This window comes from Rhinichthys klamathensis, unplaced genomic scaffold, assembly GCF_029890125.1.
Source record: "Rhinichthys klamathensis goyatoka isolate OS25496 unplaced genomic scaffold, OSU_Roscu_1.1 h1tg000566l_1, whole genome shotgun sequence".
NCBI classification, from domain to species: domain Eukaryota; kingdom Metazoa; phylum Chordata; class Actinopteri; order Cypriniformes; family Leuciscidae; genus Rhinichthys; species Rhinichthys klamathensis.
Genome location: NW_026607032.1, coordinates 340,251 through 360,495, shown reverse-complemented (window position 1 = coordinate 360,495; position 20,245 = coordinate 340,251). Strand labels below are relative to the sequence as shown.

At 39.1% G+C, this 20,245-nt stretch overlaps 1 protein-coding gene across 4 annotated transcripts in view; it reads left to right on the top strand.

Moving 5' to 3' along the window:
• The window catches only part of astn1 (astrotactin 1), a 267,683-nt gene that overhangs the window by 37,115 nt on the left and 210,323 nt on the right, over positions 1-20,245 (top strand). For all 4 annotated transcript variants that reach the window (XM_056239481.1, XM_056239480.1, XM_056239482.1 and 1 more), the window contains exons 2-3: positions 3,886-4,073; positions 18,839-19,232. In XM_056239481.1, the coding sequence (XP_056095456.1) occupies positions 3,886-4,073; positions 18,839-19,232 (582 nt within the window). The remainder of the gene's footprint in view (positions 1-3,885; positions 4,074-18,838; positions 19,233-20,245) is intronic.

Below are 20,245 nucleotides of genomic sequence, written 5' to 3'. Positions count from 1 at the left end.
GTTTCGAAGTGTTGGATAGGCTTACAAAATAAAACTGACTTTGACTGATTGCATAGTCCTGAATTCTTATTCAGGGGGAAAATTGGCACCATTAAAGGAAACATACCTTGGAACAGGCTGGTGAAGGTAAACTTTGATCTGGTGTGTGTAATGTTCACCCATCACAATTCTTGTTTCTCTAATGGTGTGATAACTGAAGTCATCTGCGAATTTAACAATATACAAGGCAAGCATTGATTATAATTTGGAAGTGTTGGGAAAATTCTATATATTACAAATTAAAGATATGATGACATATTTAAAAAATACAGGCTTTATTATATATATATTTTTATTATTTAAATCTTTTTTTTTTGTATTTATTCTTTTGTATTTGTTTATTTTTTAGTATAGTAAAATCAGGTAAATCCATTTCTGATGCAGTTTGTACAAATTTCACACTTTAAGAATTGTGATAATTTACAATCACCATGTTGAAGAGTTCCTTGAGTGAAAGAAATATGCCGCTGTAAAGTCATATTTACATATGCTCACCAATATGCATATACACATTCCCCTTTCACATATTTATCTCTCTTCTCTCTGTTTTGATATATGCATTGTCCATTTTCCCCTTTTGATATATGCATTGTCCATTTTCCCCTTTTTTCCCCTCTCTTTCCAAATACTCTCTCTTGTAATTTCAATTTGAATGTCAGTCTTTCCATATTGTACATTTCTGTAACAATTTGTTCCCACTGAATTCTCGTTGGGGGAAATTGTTGGAGCCATAGGCAAGTAATAGATTTTTTTTTCTTGCTACTACTATCCTCAGTAAATATTTACTTCTATTATTAACTGAATCTGTTATATTGCCAAGCTATAGTATGCATGTAACCTGTTTCCCCAATCCCCCAATATTTATTCTATAATTGAATTTGTTTTAATATTATGATTGCTTATAATAATCGCAGCAGATAAATGAGCATAAAACTAATGATTCAATCAACAAAAGCTGATTGTACCCTTAGTCCTCCTGCCTATATGCATCTGTTTAAAAACAATACAACAAGAAGTTCATTTTAAAATTCTTCAGAGAGAGAGTAACTCTTTAAATGAAAATGCGAATCCCACATAATGGCAGGCCGCCGCTCTGTTTTTTGAGACGTTAGCCTTTGTTCTATCTGCATTATGAGCATTTATATGATGCCAAACACCCTGGCCAACTCTAGAAAGGTTCTTCCTCAGAGGCAGACTTTGTAAATGGCGGTATCTAGCCAAAGGCCAGATTGTATATGTGAGTCTGTGGCTCTCTGTAAGCACAGACACAGTCAAAGAGAGGGGAGGGCAGGTTCTAACACTGCATCAGGATGTGAGATGAATAGTACTAGCTTTTTATCCCAGCCTGCTCTTTCTTGTTCTCTCTATCTCTCTATTTTTCCATCTCTCCCCTTGGTTTGTGCTTTGCTGCATTTAAACAGGCATTTCGGGGTAACTAGTGCCCAACATGCATTTAAAAGAAAAAACGGCACTATCAACATTCAGCCTTCAAATTATCCCACAGTTTATATAAAAAAACCTATAGGTCGTGCTCATTTTTTACACCAAATTTTACACGTTTTGGACGGCATGACAAAAAAAAAAAATAGTTCACCCAAAAAATTAAAGGTCTGCCATCATTTACTCACCTCCTGTCATTCCAAACCTGTATTTTTTATTTTATTTTTTTCTTAGTTGAACACAAAAATAGATGCATAACACTGCTCTCTTCCATAATGAAAGCTTTACGTTTTTGGGTGAACTATTCCTTCAACATATACAGCTGCCCTATGAAGTCCACCGACTGGACAGAATTTGTGAATTTGTTATCGTGTTCTGTGGGGCATTTTTTAGCCTGTGAGCAGTGACCCTTACAAACACTTGTTTTCATGTTAGAGCTCATAGCAGATGTGACGCCGGCCTCCACTTACATTACAACGTTTTTTTCTCCTATGTTTATTCTTCTGGTTGTTGTTGTCTTTTGTTTACAAATTTGTCTTGGCACTGAATATGTTGAGTTGGTTGAACTGACAGCCTCCTCAAGAAAATAAAACTGTGGTATAACTCCGGGTGTGAAATACAAAGTATTCAGGTTATTTTACAGAATGTGTGACCTGTCTGGATAATAATTCAATTCAAACTCAGATTTCTAACAGCTAATTAAACACAGTTAATTTTAACTATTGGGTTCTTGATTTTGTATTATTCATGCACATTTTGACGAAAAAATTTTTTTCAGCAAAAATAAAAAAAGTTATAATTTAATGTCAAATTAAACTGATTCTAGATCAAAAGCGTATCCTGCTGAATGTAGAAATGAGGCCAATTTTAAGCATTTTTTCTTAATATTTGGACACATTTATGTCCTAGGGGTTAAATTTCAGCTTTTTCTTTTTGTTATATAAAGGTCACACTGTCTTGAAAACCTTTTGGAACTTGAAAAACTTTTCAGTTATTTTTGCCTCTTGTCAAACTGCCTTTTATGCATGTATACTATAGTGGGTTTTTTTACCCTTGTACTATATACATACATTCTATCTATCTATCTATCTATCTATCTATCTATCTATCTATCTATCTATCTATCTATCTATCTATCTATCTATCTATCTATCTATCTATCTATCTATCTATCTATCTATCTATCTATCTATCTATCTATCTATCTATCTATCTATCTATCTATCTATCTATCTATCTATCTATCTATCTATCTATCTATCTATCTTCTGTCTGTCTGTCGTAAACCTAATTGTATGTATTTGGGATCCTTAGCTTTTATTTGGGGTGGCTTAGCAAAACAAAGGAATTGTGTTCATCTCAGAATGCTATTAAATCAAATACATCATTTATATATAAATAAACAAACACAATGGCAACAAAAACACATTGTTAGTAGACAAAGAAACTAGTAATAGTGCAAAGGTGTGTTTTAAAAGAATTTATTTTCTAAAAGTCAGCAGGGGCATAATTGCTCATGAAGAAACACCCTTATTGGAAACAAGCAAACAGCAGTAATTTATCCCTGTTACATGCCTTTGTTTGTGTTGTATCATGCATGTTGTTTAATTAATAAAGGTAACTTCCCATACCGGACCCCTGGGACTGTGATGAAGTGCAGAGTCATTCTGGCTTATGCCTGCATATACAACTCATAAAGTGGGTCAGGGGTTCTCCTCTGTTTTCCAGTCTGCAGCACCATTTTGAAAGGAGATAACTGCCTCCCCGTTGTCTAAAATATTACTAATGCAAAAGAGGCAGCACAGGTCAAAAGCTTTGTTTTTCATTTGTTTCAGGAGTACATCAGTATGTTTAAGAACAAACGCTTAATTAGACAATCAAAAAGAGAATTCTAAAGCAGCCATTAAAAATTAAAAACACCTATCCAGTGTATCATCCCGCCCAAATAGTTCAATAAACTGTCATAAAATGACATGTTAGCCTTTTCAAAGGCTTATCGAAATCCTCTGGCCTTACATATCAAAGAGAATTTATGCAATGTCAAGAACATATGCTCAGTTTGCTTTGTGCTGTGAGCAGAAGGATAGCCCATTTATCATTTCTCCACCTAAATTGTCTTTTAATGTGGTGTCCAGTAGCGCTATTCCTATTAATGCTTTAGTCATATGTCTCTGCATCCATTTACCAGACATGAGGCTGTTTAAACTGATCACGTATTTTTATAAAGCAAAGTTCAAATGCCGTAGGGATTGCTTTGATATTCCTAAAAATATCTGGAGTGATATGAATAATGTATAGTCACACAGTATACTGTATATTTGCATGATCGGAGCATTTTTGATTTATCCTGCAAACCATCAAACACTGCTCTATGCAACACAAAACATCTTGTGTTTATATTGGCAGAGATCTCTGGGAACTCTGAAGACATCCCCCTGGTGCGCTGGAGGCAGCAGTGGTTGGAAAATGGCACTTTGCTCTTCCACATCCACCACCAGGACGGCAGTCAGAACCTGCCTGGCCCGGCGGCCACCGCTTACCCCGCTAGTGACTCCGCAGAGGAGGAGCTTCGCATCTTGCACATCTCTGTCATGGTATGCAACCCAGTACTTGATGTTTCCTGCACTAATTCTTGGACAAATTCCCTTATAATAATTTTAATTATGAAATTATGCAAAACATTTAAATGATACCTTATTTTTAAACAAAATTAATTTAAAAAAAATTCAAAATGCAGATAATGGTAAAGTTGTTACTTCAACCATGGAGACTTTCAAACCTGTGGATTGTGTTTGGTAAAAAATAAGTCACTTTTTTTTTTGTTAAATAACATTCTGTGATGGAAATTACCTTTTAAATATTTTGAATAAAATATCTGACTACATTGTCTTCCTAAGGCTAATTTAATTGCTAGCATTTTATGTATTCTTAATACAGCCAATTAAATAATATATTCACACTTAATTGGAAACGACACTCAATAAAAGCATTCTGTTCAGTTTTTTTTTTCACACTTCACGTTTCAAATTTCATCACATGAATTCTCTTCACTGACACTGTTGTCTCCATGATAACTGAGTATAATAACTTTTGTTTGTAATTCACTATGGGCTTTGTACTGATAATGCAGTAATTGATAGTTGTGATGGAAATGTGAATTTGGGTATAGTAATTTGAGTAAAACATTTCTTCATCATTTTTGGGGTCAGATCATCATATTTTTATAAGGTTAAAATTCTGGGTCTGGAACAAGAATAAAAAAAGTCTTCCATAAAAATAATTTGATAATTAGCAAAAAGAAATGATGAAGGCTCATCAGTCAACTCATAAGACATAAAATATATATAGTTGAAGAAAACCCATAAACAAACTTTCAAGGGGCTAAACAAGTATTGCCAGGGGGCGTATAAATATATTTTTACAGTGTATTTATAATCTTCCAATCTTTCCTTGGAGACCTGCAGGTTTCATCTGAACTAAGCTGGGAGAAAAAAAACAATACTTAGATAAGAAAAGTTTGTGTTGTGTGTTAGATGGAAAGGAAGATAGCATTTGTTCAGATTCAGTCAATTAGTGGTTACGCCCCCTGGCTTTACGGTTCTCCTCTCTCGGATCGTTATACTACTGTCATCCCAAGAAGTAGTTACCCTAAGAACAATCGGAGCCAAGACTCTTCAGGGCATAAGGGTTTTAAAAGCTATTAAACATACTCTGTATAATTAGTGGAAAATCCATATTTGTAAATTGTCATGCTGAACAGCAGTGGGATTTGAATGGGGGCAAAGTTAGCAGCTCAGATGAATGGAGAGTTTTGAACACAGGTTGGATGAATGAACTGTTTTGATATTCAAGTGTTTGGTATGCAAATATTTTTATAGGAAATGCACAAATGGCTCATTATTTCTATATAAAGCAAAAGGGACATATGGGGGCTCCAGGCTTTGCTGGATTTCCTTTGCTGCTTGAATTCTAAATCCTGTAATTGCACATTAGAGCAGTATGGCAGTTGTTTTGGATGGTTAGTTGATTCTCTGTGCAAAGCCACTGATTACTGAAAGATCCCTGTCGGAATATGATTCCTCCAAGCTCCGGGAAACCTCCTCTATTGAGCGAACCCTGCATGATCCCTCAGAAGCTGAAGAATATTGCATGCCTCCTATCTCAAACACAGCCTCTGACATTGATATCCCCACAAAGAGAGTTATTAGTATTCTAAAGGCAACATGCAGGAAGTCAGCAGATGATTCAACCTCATTGAGGTGAGCAACGGGATCCAAACAATTTTCTCTTTTCAGAGCATTATGCTTGCTTCATGAAGGACAGCGCAGTATTTAAGTACAAATAGATTGTGTGTTTGATGTCCGAAACAAGATTTGTGCGATCACTGCTTGATTGAGACACCACTACCATTTAAGTTTTTGTAGGGTGAAATTATGTAGGCCCATAAAGATTTTTGCTAGAACATGATTTTTCAGTTTGCTTCTGATAAGTGAGTTGAGTATTTTTTTCTCATCTGAATTTTTTTTTTTTTTTTAATGAGGCACCATGAAAACATACTTTTAATTATTTGTTGATTAGAATTTGATTGTGTATATAACTATTTGCAATTGAGACAATATGCTGTATTAGGGCTGTCAACGAATATTCTAAATTCGAATATATATTCGAATAGTTTTAAAAAACAGAAATTCGAAGGTGAAAATTAATATTCGAATCATGTGGAAAAACACGCGCGCGGTAGCAGAGGCGCGGCTGTCTGCTTTGCGAGTGGCAAAATTCGGAAGCTTAAAATGTAAAACGCATTTTCCAGCTGCACAGCTAGCACAGTGAGTGTCTGGCTCATTGGCTGTGCTGCGGCAACTGCACATCCAATGGCACGGGCGCCTCCAACGTGTGCGCCAATGAGCTAGCATTACATCAGACACGTCAGAGCCCGCCATCCACGCCTGTTGACATTTCTTTTCTGTGGGAAGGGTATGAAAAGTCCTCACATCCCCTGCACAGCCTGGTACATAACATTTGTTTCTATGATCTGGCATTTTCCCCATGATCCTCGCTTGTTTCTTCACCTGCAAAACTTCCGATGATTCGGCTGCGCAGTTCCGACTGGCATTGAACATGGGCTGGCATGCAAATTTTTGGAGGCGTACATATTAATGATCCCGACTGTTGCGTCACAGTCGGTGTTATGTGGAGATTCGCCTATTTTTTAGGGGTGTTTTTCAAAAACGAGATTTAAATAAGAAGGAGAAAACAATGGTGTTTGAGACTCACTGTATGTCATGTCCATGTACTGATCTCTTGTTATTTAACTATGCCAAGATAAATTCGATTTCAAATTCTAGGGCACCTTTAAAAGAAAAAGAGAGGAACTCTTAAAACTCTGTCTTTTAAATAAGTCAAAATACATGAAACATAATTGCCTATAATTAGGCTATAGCAATAGCAAAGGCCATAATCATAAAGTGAAACATAAGTTCACCCTCAACACAAAAACAGTATCAACAATGCTTCTATTCCCTGAGAGTGAGGATACATTTTTTCCACTTGAAATTAAAGTGCAGTATTTGGAAACATATGACCGGAGTTCTTAACTAAACTTAAAGTGCCACTGTAGCTATTTAAATATCATAACATGAAATCCAAAATGTTCCCACACACCGGACTTATACGACGCTGGCGCATCCTCCAACTCCGGTTAGCCTTCCTTATCTCTCCCACTTGCCACTTCTCCGCGTGACGTGACCTGCAGCACTCCATACTCCACTTTTACTGGCTTGTTCGACTTGAACCAGTGCTGCACAGAGCGATCTTTTTATGACATCAAAGTACCGCGAGAGTGATTGAAAACCATACGGAGCCGTCGCTCTCGCGGTACTTTGATGTCATTCACTGATCGCTCTGTGCAGCACCGGTTCAAGTCGAACAAGCCTCACATGTACAGTATGTCCACACACGTCTTATTTCGCACGAAAACGAGAATCACGTCTGAGGTCACGTATGGGCACGAGGCTACATTGCGCATGCGTCGAACCGTGAGACGCACACACGCTCCGAACCGAGACAAGCGAACCGAACGGTTCGGATGTTTTTTCATGTACCGTGCCACCCCTAGTATATATATATATATATATATATATATATCGTCGCTGCCCGATGAAACTCACGTATGTCCAAAACGGTTACTTTTCAGGAAGTGAAAAAAACACAATTTCAAAATCAGTTGAACGTAGCGTTGGTACGACAACTTTAAATGTAAACATATTCTTGCCAGTGTAATGATATAATCCACAGTTGACCAAAATCGAGTTTAAATGGACATACGTGCATATTTTACAATAACGGTGGTCAATACGCGTTTTTCCGATCATTAATTAGAATGACCCAGTCGCGTTTCATATTGACAGATGAATAGGCTACGCTCAGTTTATTAAATAGCCTACGTCTCAGTTTATTAATACGCTCAGTTTATTATGTCTCTTGCAAACTATGAAGGGACAATGAATCAATACACTGACATGGCATGTTATGTGGGAGAGGAAGGATGAACCCAATAGCAGACAGTAGTCAAGGCAACACGATTTATTAAACAAATAACCGGGAAAACAAAGCCCACGAGGGGGCAAAACAAGACAGGACTATGAAGACTAACTAGACTGAGACAGATAACTATAGGGACACAAATAACCTTTACAGGCAATAGCGCAACAGGACTAAAACTCTTGACAAGATACTCACAGACTCTGACAAAGGTTTGACAAGGATTAACACTCAGATAACAATCACAATGAACCGACAAAAGACAGCAGATACAAGTAATGACGAGGACAGGTGAAACTGACTAGACAATAAATCACAAGACGAGGATAACAAGGGGGCGGGGTAACGAGACGAGACAACACAAGCACATGGTCCAAATAACAGACCATACGCTTGTACATAAAACATGATTCTGTCATGATCCTGCCTCACGACTAGGAAAATCAAGAATACTAAGGCAGAATCATGACAGAACCCCCACCTTAAGGAGCGGCTACCAGACGCTCCTCAAGGGGACATTAAACACGGGACATGACAGACTGTGACAAAGACACGAACCAACAAAACATGGAAAACACTAACAATGGCAAACAGGAATAAACAATAACAGGGTTCGGGTGAAAAATCAAAAACAACATACAAGGCAAAGGAGGTGGGGGAAACACAGAGTTCATGGGGGGAGGTCCAGGGTGGATGGGAGGACTGGGGGTCTTGGGTCCACGGGAGGAGGGCTGAGGACGAGAACTCCGGGCAGGCTTGGACGGGGACACATGAGTAGAGGTCTTGGGAGAAACAGTCCGGGGACAAGTGGAAACAGGGACAGATGGGGAAACAGTCTGGGGGCTGGTGGAGACAGGGACGAACGGGGAAACAGACCGGGAATTAGCAGCAACAGATTCAGACGAGGACACAGAGGATGCGGAACCGGGACTCCTGACGTGAGACATAGCAGGCAAAGGGGTAGGACAGGGTGCAGCAAAAACAGCGGCAGGCTCGGGTGCAGCGCTCACCGGGATAGGATCAGGTGCAGCGCTCACAGAGACAGGCTTGGGAGCTGAGGACAAGGCAGGACAGACAGGGGGTTCAAGAATAGCGACAAGACAGGTAATCGGAAAGGGTCTTGGCCGCAATGATGACGGGCATCTCCTGACGAGCTGAAACTGCTCGCAGAACCTCCTTAGCGGCTAGATCGGCCGCAACTCTCTCAGCGGGCTCTGGGACGGCGCTTGCTGAGGCGGGCTCTGGGACGGCGCTTGCTGAGGCGGGCTCTGGGACGGCGCTTGCTGAGGCGGGCTCTGGGACGGCGCTTGCTGAGGCGGGCTCTGGGACGGCGCTTGCTGAGGCGGGCTCTGGGACGGCGCTTGCTGAGGTGGGCTCTGGGACGGCGCTTGCTGAGGCGGGCTCTGAGACGGCGCTTGCTGAGGCGGGCTCTGGGACGGCGCTTGCTGAGGCGGGCTCTGGGACGGCGCTTGCTGAGGCGGGCTCTGGGACGGCGCTTGCTGAGGCGGGCTCTGGGACGGCGCTTGCTGAGGCGGGCTCTGGGACGGCGCTTGCTGGGGCGGGCTCATGGACGGCGCTTGCTGGAGCGGGCTCATGGGAAGACAGAGACGGAGGACAAGAGGGTCCCTTCCTCCTCCTCTTCCTTCTGGGACGCGGAGCTGATGTCACAGCTGGACTGGAGATCGGCAGGAGAAGCGCAGCAGGGTCCATGACTGGAAGTGGGAGGGCTGTCTCAGGCAGGGAAGACTCCGTCGCTGAAGACTCCGAAGCAGACTCCCAGGAAATCCATCTCCCTTGTTTTCCACGGAGACTTGCGGGTGTGGATGAAACCTCAGGAGTCGTGAGGGAGCCAGCCTGGTCCCCAAGCGTCGCGACGCCTATAACACGACCCTCCGGGATCACTGACAGCTTGGGTGATGGTGACGACAAGGTGGAACCCCGCGACTCCCTCCGTGACAAACAATCCACCATCTCACCAAACGGGCAGCAGACCAGCTTCTCCCGTTCAGCCAGGGGTGGAGGAGCGTTGAGACCCGCAATGAGGTAGCGGTTGAGGAGGATATCAGGTAGGAAAAGCCTCCTCTCGTTTGCAACCTGGGCGTACTCCCTCAGGGACCGGTCTCCCTGGGGAGGAATTGGCAGCTTGCCATTACTTGCATCAGAAATAGTCCTCCGCCACCATTGTGCAAGGTCATCCGGGTTATGCTCAACAAAAGAGGACATACTGTCTGCTGGGTTCCTTGTTGGTCGGTTCATTCTGTTATGTGGGAGAGGAAGGATGAACCCAATAGCAGACAGTAGTCAAGGCAACACGATTTATTAAACAAATAACCGGGAAAACAAAGCCCACGAGGGGGCAAAACAAGACAGGACTATGAAGACTAACTAGACTGAGACAGATAACTATAGGGACACAAATAACCTTTACAGGCAATAGCGCAACAGGACTAAAACTCTTGACAAGATACTCACAGACTCTGACAAAGGTTTGACAAGGATTAACACTCAGATAACAATCACAATGAACCGACAAAAGACAGCAGATACAAGAGGATTAAATAGGGAACACTAATGACGAGGACAGGTGAAACTGACTAGACAATAATCACAAGACGAGGATAACAAGGGGGCGGGGTAACGAGACGAGACAACACAAGCACATGGTCCAAATAACAGACCATGCGCTTGTACATAAAACATGATTCTGTCATGATCCTGCCTCACGACTAGGAAAATCAAGAATACTAAGGCAGAATCATGACATGGCAATGATAGACACTATGAGGGGGAAGCACAGGCGAAGCACTGCTACTTGGGCGCAGAGATAAGCTATCAAGCAACACCTGAAATAAAGCTTGCAAATTTGTTGATGAAAACATTGATTAAAATGAAGATGCAATTTATACAAAACGAAATTTTCAAGCAAAAATAATATTCGAAGATCGCTGGGTATTATTTGATTATTAGCATGTGAGCAAAGCGGAGCAGTGTGACTCTTATAAGTTAAAAAACGTAAACATACGTTTCATATTTATGTTTAAATAATATAATGTTATTTTTTTTATTTCATCTATGTTGATTATATGAAAACGGAACCGCATGAGATGAGTAAGATAGGATCATAAGATGACCAATAGGCCTATATCGGAAAACATTTGGAATGGGTCAGATTTTGATCTACTAAGTTTTGTTTTGTAGAAAGCCTTTCTTTAAATTCTATTTCGTTTTGTATAAATTGTATCTTCATTTTAATCAATGTTTCATCAACAAATTTGCCTGGATTAATAAATAACCACTTCATATGAAGTGTGCATTTCTCCCTAGGCGCGTTCACTACTGCGAAGATGGCGAGTCTGCATCGTCAACTTTATCAACAATTCAAATGTTTCATGCATAATCGTTACTTTCGCCGGTTCTTTGTGGCAAGCTTTATTTCAGGTGTTGCGTGATATCTCTGCGCCCAAGTAGCAGTGCTTCGAAACTTCACGAGACCGGCGAGATGCATCCACAGGGTGGGAGATACGCGGCGTGATTGACAGCTTTGACACCAAATGGATATACGTGAAAATCAGATGACATGATTTCACAACTTTTCATTGGTCATTTAGATAATGTGAAGCATGCTGTATACGGAAATGAACCTGGACATTCTATCCGTCGAAAAATCTCAAAATCGGCAAAATGGACATACGCGGTTTTCATCGGACATGCAGCGACGATATATATATATATATATACACAGGGTTTGACATACACTTTTTTGCTCACCAGCCACTGTGGCTAGTGGTTTACAAAGTTACCACCAACTCAGCATTCTCACTGGCCACAATTTTGACATTGATACCATAGGGGAAAACTTCCATATAGATATTTTTAATATTATCTCATAATTTGGCAGCCGGTATATTAGGCTGCTGTTACTTTAAGACATGACGCACGGACTAGGGTTGTGCCGATAGACGATATCATCGTCTATCCTGATGGCTGACAGACATCACGATGTTAAGCCAGCATCGCGAATGTCAAGCCCTATATATATATCAGGGCATTGTTCAAAGGCAGAAAAGTGATTGATCATTTCTATTTCAAAATATGAGCAAAACAGCCCATATCTGATTTTCTGTACATGGCTTGACGCTTGCTGAATGTGAAATTATCGGATGACCTTGAGTACTCAACTCCTCAACAAACCAATATGAACGTATTCAAATTTGCCAAGGATGCAAAAGAAAAAAAAAAATCCCTCCCTATGTCCCACCCATTTGATTTGACCATTTTATCCTTTTCATTTTGCCACTCTTTTCGTCAGAGCTCAGACTGTGTTATTGCAAAGGTGGGAGAGAAGTGGGAGTTTTTTTTTATTGGTGGTGTGACAGGCAGCCTCTGTGACAGATGGTACCTACGCCGCATCCCCTTCTGGCTCTGACTCGTCTCGGCCGGAGGGCAAGATCCTATACCTAGTACCCCCTAAAATCATATCACTTCCTTGAGTGTTTTGCAGTGATCCCAGTCCCAAAGAAAGCGAGCCGCCAGTGTAGACACCTGTCACCAGTCCATGTCTATTGTGGGCCATACGTGGCGGTTTTTGGGCCAGCTGGGGCTTTTGCTCGGCTCAGTGGTGCACGGTGGTCGTTCAGCGCCAGCCTCGCAGTCTCACCATGATAGTTTAGGGCTTGTGAATGGATAAACACTCGTCAAATGTGCCTTGATGAAAGCCCAGCTGTGCTGTCATTTTGACTTTGATGAGGCTTTTTCTTCTTTTTATAACAATCTATTCTTCGGCTCATATCTCCAGCTGCTATCACAAAGGCCATGTTGCAAATTGAAACTGTTTTTTCCATCTCAGCTTATTTTTCTTCTCTTAAGGGGGTAATGTGTAACCTATTGAAAGCAGCAGTGGCTTGCTTACCCAGGCTGTCAAAGAGCGACCACCCTCTTTCCTGCCGCTGTCATTGGGCATCTGTAATAGATGAGCAATTGAGTCAACTTGCGGCGGGGGGGTGGGGGGGGCCGGGTGGGGGCGTTCTACAATTGACCAAGTCACCAAATCCCACCTACAATCAAATAGCACATTCCACTGCCACTCAAGGGACCTTTGATATTTAGCGAGCTATTTTTCCATCTTGTTCCGCACTCGTTTTGTACTAATATGTTCTCAGAGGTGGCTGTATTCTCAACAGGAAGGTTTTTTTTAGGCACACATCCCCCTCCATTCAGATGGCCGTTTTACAAGCTGCAATTTGCTCTACTCAGCAAGCCTGAACATCCATAGGCTGCTCCTGACCCCAGTTTCTCCCATTTGCCAGCCTGAAGCTTGTTCCCCAGTGGTTTATCTCTCTGCGGATGACTGGCTCAGCTGCGCCGTGCCCTTGCAGTGATTTGCACACGCTGGGTGGAAAGACGGGCATCTCGTGTAACACAGTCCTCATTGCATCTATATCACAACACCTGACAGCCATCCTCAAATTGGCAACAGAAACAGATGGTATTGTGTCCTGGATTTAGCACAATAATAGATGCATTTTTTTTGTTTTGTTTTATGAACACAACAATGAATAATAAAAAATCACAACATGAGGAAAATATATATGGAGTATATTGTATGCTATTATTTCATCAAAATAGACAATGCATTTGTTGTGGTGTATGGAATTCTATTGTTAGAGAATTGAACTGGTAATAACATTTTGTGTAAATTTTGTTTATTATCTGTCCCTTTAACCTTTTCTTGTATAAATGTTTCACCAATCATTATTACTTATTCAGGTCTTTAGCGACCTGGATCTATATCTAGCATGGATGGATCTCTACCTGCCTCAATAATAGTATAAAACTCTCCTGATATTTTAATAACAATTAAAAAAGAATAAAATAAAGCATATTTTTACCTTTTGGAACTTGGAAGGGGTCAATTTGAGCAGATGCTTTTTACCATCATCACTGTCATCATCAGAGCTCATTTCCCAGTACATTCAGCATCTGGCTTATATTTGCAATCTCAAACATATTCTCAAAGCTATCATTTTCAACGTATTTAATTTTTTGATAGCTTACGGCTTTTTCAGCAGATCCATCATGTGACGGTGACACTAATATTTGATTCGTACAATACTTGCTCTGCAGTAAATCACTGAGCCATTTCAAGTTTTGCTGATTATACTTGTGTATTATTTTATTTTCTGCCTTCAGTAATTATGAGTGAAACGTCACTTCATCATTGTGCATCAGACATTTCCACCTTGAGGAATAAAGGTGAATTGCACTTATTGAGTCATTTAATTGTTTCAGAGATTCAATTGTTGTTGCACAGAAAAAATATACATACATTATTACGTGCCCCGGGTTGCTAGCGACCCTATATACTTTTTTACCCAAAAATTATTTAGAAAGGAGACGTTCTTTTATTTTTTTTCATGTTATATTGTATTATTAAGAGAGGTTGTAATATTGAGGAGGTTGATGTCTTACTTTAAAAACTTTGTACTTTGTAAAAACAACGAAAATTTCCTTTCTTAGTGTTCATAAGCCATAGACGTCCTCTATATTGAATGGTGGTTGAGAGATATATGAGCCTAACGTAATTACAGTATTGATTGAGCTAAATCATTCCTTAAACATTCTCAGCTTCCTGTGTTATTTCATTAAGAAATCTTACATTGAATTTGTTGCTTTAAATATTATCAGTAGCTCCGTCTGTCATGAAGAACTCTATATAAATCTTTCACATTTAGTTTTTAAAAGAACATACTTTGTGACCTCTTGAATTGAGACTAATAATTGTGGTTTTCTTTCCTTGTTGTTGCAGCAATAATCTGGCCCTTGGATTGATGTCTCAGACAATCTTTTATGTTGGTCTGAGCTAATAAATCCAGAATTTATGATGTGATTAAAGTCTTTCTTTGTTTTTTTTTCTTTCTCCCCTTTGCCCATAAAATGGAACATCACACCTTGTGCTGATGTAGCTCTTGGTAAACAGTGCTATTCCCCCCCCCAGCTGAAGTATGTATGTTGAATTTCCCACACTTCTGGGAATATTAGAAGATAGTGTTTCAGAGGAAACTGGCGGGGTGGCATTAAGGTGGATACGGAATTGGATATGAAGGGGAGCTAAAGCAATAAAGCAGAAATCAATTGTTTTCGCATTGGCTAACAGCCAATAAAATAGTTGCTTGACAAACACTCTGTGAGCTTGAAGGTGTGTCAGAGGAAACGCATGCTTCTTTCCTCCATGTATGAAGCTGATTTATTAACCTTGACAGAATTGATAGTGGGTATTTTGAAGGAGGAAGTTGCTACCTGAACTCAACAGCTGCACTAAGTCCCAAAACGCTGACCTTTCCGAAAGCATCTCATGCCTTACATGCTGTTCTTTTTCCCAATCCCATCTAAACTATGCATCACTATAGGCACCTGCAAAGCAAGGCCAGGATGCAAGTGTAAACATCCTGAAAGCTCAACTCCATTTATAAAACAGACCTGCTGGAGGTTTGAGTTTCTGCCCTGTTAGCAGCCATAAGAGGAAAGTGATATATCTTTGCGTTAAACTCTTTCCCAAGGGCCCAGGGCAGCATGAGTGTAACCAATGGCTAAGAATGCTAGAAAGAGGGGCAAGCAATGTTAAAAGCGGTGAAAGATGAATCTCTGAGGTAGTCACGATGATGACATTCCAGGAATAGTTATTTCAGTTTACACTGCAGTCCAAAGCTCTTTGCTGAGAGGTAGGTATTTATAATGCAGTTTACATGGACATTAAGAAGACAAGTCTATTGAGTAATGCATATGCATTCTCTTAAATGCACTGGCTCTCATGAGTGCACTTCTTAAGCACATAGGCGGTCTTCACTGGAGTGTATCACAGAAGAAAGAGGTTGGTAATATTTTGATCTTATCATGGTCAATTTAATCATGTGTGTGTTTTTATTTATTAATTTACTTATTTATTTATGTATAATTTAACACTTTAAATGGACTATTATGTATATATTCCAGGGTTATTATCGGGGGTTTATAACTAAACTTAAAACCATTAAAAACATTTTCATTATTGAATTAAAATAAACATGAACTGAAATAACAAAATATATACAAAACTTAAACTAAATGTAAATGTCTTGGAAACTAGCTGAAATAAAATGTTTAATTTGAAGTACTAAAATAACTATATAGATAATATTGACAAAAAAATAAAAATAAAAAATGACAAAAACACAACAAAATTGCTAAAGCTTTAAAATGTAATGGAAAGCTGATAATACATTAAAAGTGATAAAATAAATTATATACACATCTATATTTTCCTTCTCTCCCCCCCCCAACCCCCTTTTTTTTTCTCTGAATACGGCGCAGCTCAATACTGTCCATACTTGTTCCAAAGATGGAGGATATTGGCACCATGTAGCATTTAATGGAGGAAGTGTAATAAATAAGTCAATAAAACATGGGAGTCATGACCAATTCAGTAAATCCTTTTTTATCCCTGTGGATTCTCCTTCGCTACATACATACACTTAGAGTTTAAGTGCTTGAAAATACCTTGTTTTATGCCCACATGCACCCTTGAACGGAAAGGGCATTTCCTCTTGCCTTTCTCATTTATTCTGAAAAAGCCACCTAGATCAGATAAAGGCCCATCTGGAAAACTGTCCTACAATGACCCACTCATTAATATTGGCCCAGTCCCTCGGTCTTACATCACATTCATGCAGAAACAAACAAGAAAAAAAAAACTTTTGTCTTAAGAAATCACAATTATTTATCATCCTCATACTTTCAGAGGGATGAAAGTCAATGAGATGCACATTTTGCATTGATTTTACAGGCGGAGCAGGAGGTGATTTATCAAGAAGAAATGCACAACCGTCATCCTCTGCACAGTTGCGTTCTTCAATAATCCTTTATGCCTTGTGTTGAGATTGTTCTTCAAAATTCGAATCCTACTCAATTTAGTGAAATATACAAGAAAGGCATAATATTTTACTGATATACACACTCACATATATTCTTGCATTATAATTTTTGTTTTTAACAAAATGCTTATTGATACATTTAAAATGTTATGCTTAAGATTGCTCTTATAAAAATTCTTAAATACAGATTTTTGCTAAACAGTTGTTTTAGGTGGCTTCAGTGTTTTAAATGCTTGCTAATATTGGAAAAAGTGTCCATGCAAATAAATGACTGGTATGCAACTATTTTTGTACTTTGCAGTATCTTTGTAGTCATTTTCAGGATTCGTTAAATGCCTTGTTGCCTAACAGCTGTAAACCAAAATGTATATTATACTGTATATTATGATTTCAATTGCTTGAAGTAACAACAAATATATCAGTTGGCACTTTACTAATAAAAACTTTGTTGCAGGAAAAGGACAGGATCAATTGCTGAAAAATATTACCCATTTTGGGAGCTTACAGGACATCTGCTTAAAGTTGTTAAAGAATGTGAAAAACCCATGATAGCATCACTTGCATCCGTTGGCTAATTCAATTAGGTCTTCTCATGCTGCTAGATTGTGATGTTTCGTTTGGTCTTTATAGTTTGCCCTTCATAAAGAGATATCGCATCTGGTCTAATTTTAAACCGTCTGTAACATGCAGCCTTCCATAATTTTCTCCGCAGTGAAGTTACATTTTGCTTGTTTGGCTAATTCAAAGTGATGGACCCAAAGGAAATTGAATTGCACAAAACTAATTATCTGTTGGATCTGGTGCTGTATGTGGCCGCAGTCTTGGTATGGTTTTTATCCTGCAGTCTTTAGTGGCATTTGTAGATTATAATCACACTGTCTTGTAGTGTATTTTTTCCCACTATAATTAGTCATAATCATGGTCATTTTTGTAAAATGCACAGAGAACAACTCCATGTTTTTCTTCAGCGATAGCTACACAAATTCACTTACACTGTTGCATATGTCTTTAAAATCATAATGATTATTACATGCTTTTTAAATACTACACTATCCTTAGTGCAAATATGGCACAAATATTTATATAGCTAATTTTTTTTATAGCTACAAACTAATGAAAAATATATATGTTTTTTTTTTCTGGCCCCCCTTTTTCCTATTCCATCCCTCCCGGTACTTGGCCTTGTACATAGCATGCATTACCAGAAAACCGATGTAATACCTTTTGAAACTGCTGAGAATTTGTAATCAATAACAAACAATTTATTGGAGTTTCAATTCTTTATGAAGCACGCACACATTTTTGTTCAGCATAAGTGACATATATGAATAAGAGCTTTTTGTGTATGGTAAAGCAAATTGAACTGGAATGCTAACACTCAGCATGGTCCAACTAATTTCTGACATCTACATGAGAATATTTGAAGATTTTTACATGTGGAATGGGTGAAATTTCATCATTCTTTAATTCAGTTTATTGTGGGTAAGTACATTTGAGTTGTTTTCTTTCAGTTCAGTTCAGTTTAAATGTATACAATTGAATATAATGCTGCTTTGTTTTGTACAATATTTTTCTTAGTGGCACAGTGGTTCTCCCACTGCCCAACTAAGTGCTGCAATTCATAGTTTAGGTCTTAAGTTTGAATTTCAGATTTATAATATCTTGTCTCAGGTGTGTGAGCCAGTCATCATTCAGATGACCTGAATCAGATTGATGCACATTTTAAATCCTGGTATATCATTTTGAATGAGGTACTTTGGGAGAAAACACAATGTTCTTTTTTAATCTCGAAAAGGAAAAAACAATTCTTTGGTTTCCATTATGAAATACATCTGAACATATGTTAAGAATTGCAGTATCTTCTTACTCTTTATACATACATTTTCTCTCTTCCATTTTCTTTGTCCATGTAGGGTGGTATGATCGCTCTTCTGTTGTCCATCCTGTGTTTGGTGTTGATCCTGTACACTCGTAGACGCTGGTGTAAACGTCGCCGGGTACCTCAGCCGCAGAAGAGCGCTAGTGCTGAAGCAGCCAATGAGATTCACTACATCCCCTCGGTGCTGATGGGTGGACAGGCCCGGGAAAGTTTGAGAAATTCTCGCGGGCAGGGCCACAACTCGAGCGGCACCCTCAGCATCCGTGAGACTCCGATCTTGGATGGGTACGAGTATGACATCACAGACCTACGACACCACCTGCAGCGGGAGTGCATGAATGGCGGAGAGGACTTCACCAGTCAGATGACACGTACACTTGACTCACTTCAAGGGTGCAATGACAAAGCTGGCATGGACCTCACTCCAGGTGTGTGAGCCCACCGCACACTGCACTGTATGAATATAAAGATCTTTGTGAATCTGCAAGTTAAAGGTCACTAAAAATTCAAATTTATTTACTCACCTTTATGCCATTCCAAACGTATGAATGTGTGCTGGTTGTTCTTTTCTATGCAATTACAATGAATGAAGCTTTAAAGTTGCAGAGGAGATTTTGATCCATCCCAGTTATTCAAATCTTTTGGGTCTATTGACCAAAATGATTTGTTCAGATTTGTTGATTGACCATTATTTTAGATGACACACACTACCATTCACAAATTTAGAATCGGTAGGATAAAAAAAAAAAAAAAAAAAAATAGTATCTTATGCTCACCAAGACTGCATTTATTTGATGCTTTAAAAAGCAGTCATATTGTGAAATGTTATTAAAATGTAAAATAACTTTTCTATTTGAATATATTTTAAAATGTAATTGATTCCTGTGATGGTAAAGCTGAATTTTCAGCATCATTACTCCAGTCTTCAGTGTCACATGATTCTTCAGAAATCATTCTAATATGCAGATTTGGTGCTCAAAACAATTTTTTTTTTTTTTTTTAAATATCAACATTGAAAACTTAATGTATTTGTGGAAACCATTACCACTAGATGCCGACATGAAATGACCATCTTTTATGCGTAATGAGCGTAAAGCATTGAATTGATTCGTTAGAAAGCACCAAGTCGTATTATGCTTTATTAAACCAATCATAAACAAATCATTCACACTGATTTAGTGAACTGAATCAAAACAATAATTTGTTCACTAACTTCGCTTCTGTCATAAACTCTCATGAATGTGCCAAATATAACTGGATGTCACGATTTTCAATTACATCATGAATTATGTCTTACATTCCAAGCTTTTTCTCACACACAGCTATGGCTTCAGACGACTTGGAATGTATCACACAAGCCATATAAACCACTTTTATAACCATTTTTATGGTGGTTTTTCATCCTTTTTAAAGCTTGAATGCTTCAGTGCCCATTCATTGT